This window comes from Erigeron canadensis, chromosome 2, assembly GCF_010389155.1.
Source record: "Erigeron canadensis isolate Cc75 chromosome 2, C_canadensis_v1, whole genome shotgun sequence".
NCBI classification, from domain to species: domain Eukaryota; kingdom Viridiplantae; phylum Streptophyta; class Magnoliopsida; order Asterales; family Asteraceae; genus Erigeron; species Erigeron canadensis.
In genome coordinates this window covers 4,841,280-4,843,207 of record NC_057762.1, presented here as the reverse complement: position 1 = coordinate 4,843,207, position 1,928 = coordinate 4,841,280, and the positions used below count along the sequence as shown (strand labels likewise).

Sequence of the window (1,928 nt, the reverse complement as noted above, 5' to 3'; positions counted from 1 at the left end):
AGCCTACAAATTTGGTTGAACACATTCATTCTTGTGAGAGTGATTGTAGTATACTCTAGTGGTTAGAGTTGTGCTTGTATCTTGAAGTGTCAAGAGTTGGTTGATTCCTAGTGATTAGGAATTATTGGTATCTTGAAGTGTCAAGATTGCATGAACGGATTCTTCACCGGGTTTGAAGATTATAGTGCTACAAATCTCGATTAGTGAATCGGGGAGTGGATTAAGGCGAATTCGTTAACATTCGCCCCAACCACTATATATTGCCGTGTTCATGTGTTTGGTGATATTTCTCTAACTCTATCTGTTAAATTGTTGTGAGTTTTAATTTATATTGTCTCATCATTCATCCTTTCACAAACTAAACTTCAAGTCTTAGTTTTCTAGTTATAAGTATTCAAAAAGAAGTTAAAAATTGGTATAATCTATTCACCCCCCTCTAGATTACACTTACAATTGGTATCATTGCACGTTGCTCTAATTTTTGCTAAAAATCTAATTTTTTTTCAAAAATCTCGAGTTTGATTCTATGGACAACAAAAGTGGTAATTACAATGAGGGTTGTTCAATGCAAAGACCACCACTTTTTGAAGCGGATGGTTTTTGTTATTGGAAACAAAGATTTGAAACTTATGTTTGTGCAAAAGATATTGACTTATGGGACATAATCATTTCGGGTGATTATGAAGCTAAGGATTGGTCAGTCACTGAAAAGAAATGGATTAAGGTTGAGAAAAAGGATTGGAAACCCGAACATAAACAAAATATTGCTAAAAACTATGAAGCCAAACTCATGTTATATAATGCCTTACCAAGAAAAGAATATGAAAGAGTTTTTATGTGTAAAACGGCTAAAGAAGCTTGGATGACTCTTATAGTCACTCATCAAGGAAATGCTCAAGTAATTGAGAATAAAATTGAATTACTAGTATCACAATATGAACAATTTGTCGTTGGAGATGATGAGAAAATAGATGTAGGATATACTCGATTTAATACTATTTGTACAAGTTTGAAGGCTTTAGGTACATCCTACACTAACAAGCAATATGTTCGAAAGTTCTTGAGAGCTCTACCAGCTAAATGGAGACCCAAAGTCACGGCAATTGATGAAGCACAAGACTTTGAAAAACTGACATTAGATGAGCTTGTTGGTAACCTTAAGGTACATGAAGTGATATTAGAAAAGGATGAAGAAATTAGCAAATTGAAGAAAGAGAAGTTCAAGTCTATAGCTCTAAAAGCCAAACATCAAGTTGAAATATCACATGAAGAAGAAAATGAAGAGGAGCTTGATGATGATGAAGAGTTGGCATGTATGGTGAGAAACTTCAAAAGAATCTTTAAAAGAAATGGGAAGTTTGTTAGACCTCCTCAAAATGACTCAAGAAAACCACCTCTAGACTTAAAGAAGAAGTCTAATAGAAAGTGTTTCAATTGTGGTGATCCAAACCACTTGGTAAATGAGTGCACCAAAAAGAGAAATGAAAGGGCGTATGTTGGTGGTGCTTGGGAAGATGAAGAAGGAGAGGACGAAGAAGATGCTCATGAGACATGCTTCATGGCCATTGGCAATTCGGGAAACTTAAGTGATGATGAACCGGAATCAACAAGCGGAGTTTGGAGTGATAGTGAAGTTGAAGATTCCACCATGTGCTTCGTCAGTCAAGACGAAGATGAGGTACATTCCGAAAGCGACTACTCTATTGAAACACTTTGAACACGATTATGAAAAACTTGCAATGTTAAGCAATAAAATAAGTAAAAAGAACAAGGTACTAAAATCGGAGAATGAATCATTGTCAAAAGAATTGGAAGAACAAAAACGTCTTGTAGCTATTTTGATGCAAGAAAACAACGATTTTAGAAATAAAGAAAAAGATGTTTGTGAAAAATGCATTGTCTTTAAAATCAAAGCTAAACGGTATGAA

At 34.7% G+C, this 1,928-nt stretch overlaps 1 protein-coding gene across 1 annotated transcript; it reads left to right on the top strand.

Moving 5' to 3' along the window:
* The first annotated feature begins 526 nt into the window (after window positions 1-526).
* Window positions 527-1,717, top strand: LOC122587564. The gene has a single exon (XM_043759745.1). The coding sequence runs from the start codon at window positions 527-529 to the stop codon at window positions 1,715-1,717; it is 1,191 nt and encodes a 396-aa protein (XP_043615680.1).
* The last annotated feature ends 211 nt before the right edge of the window (window positions 1,718-1,928 follow it).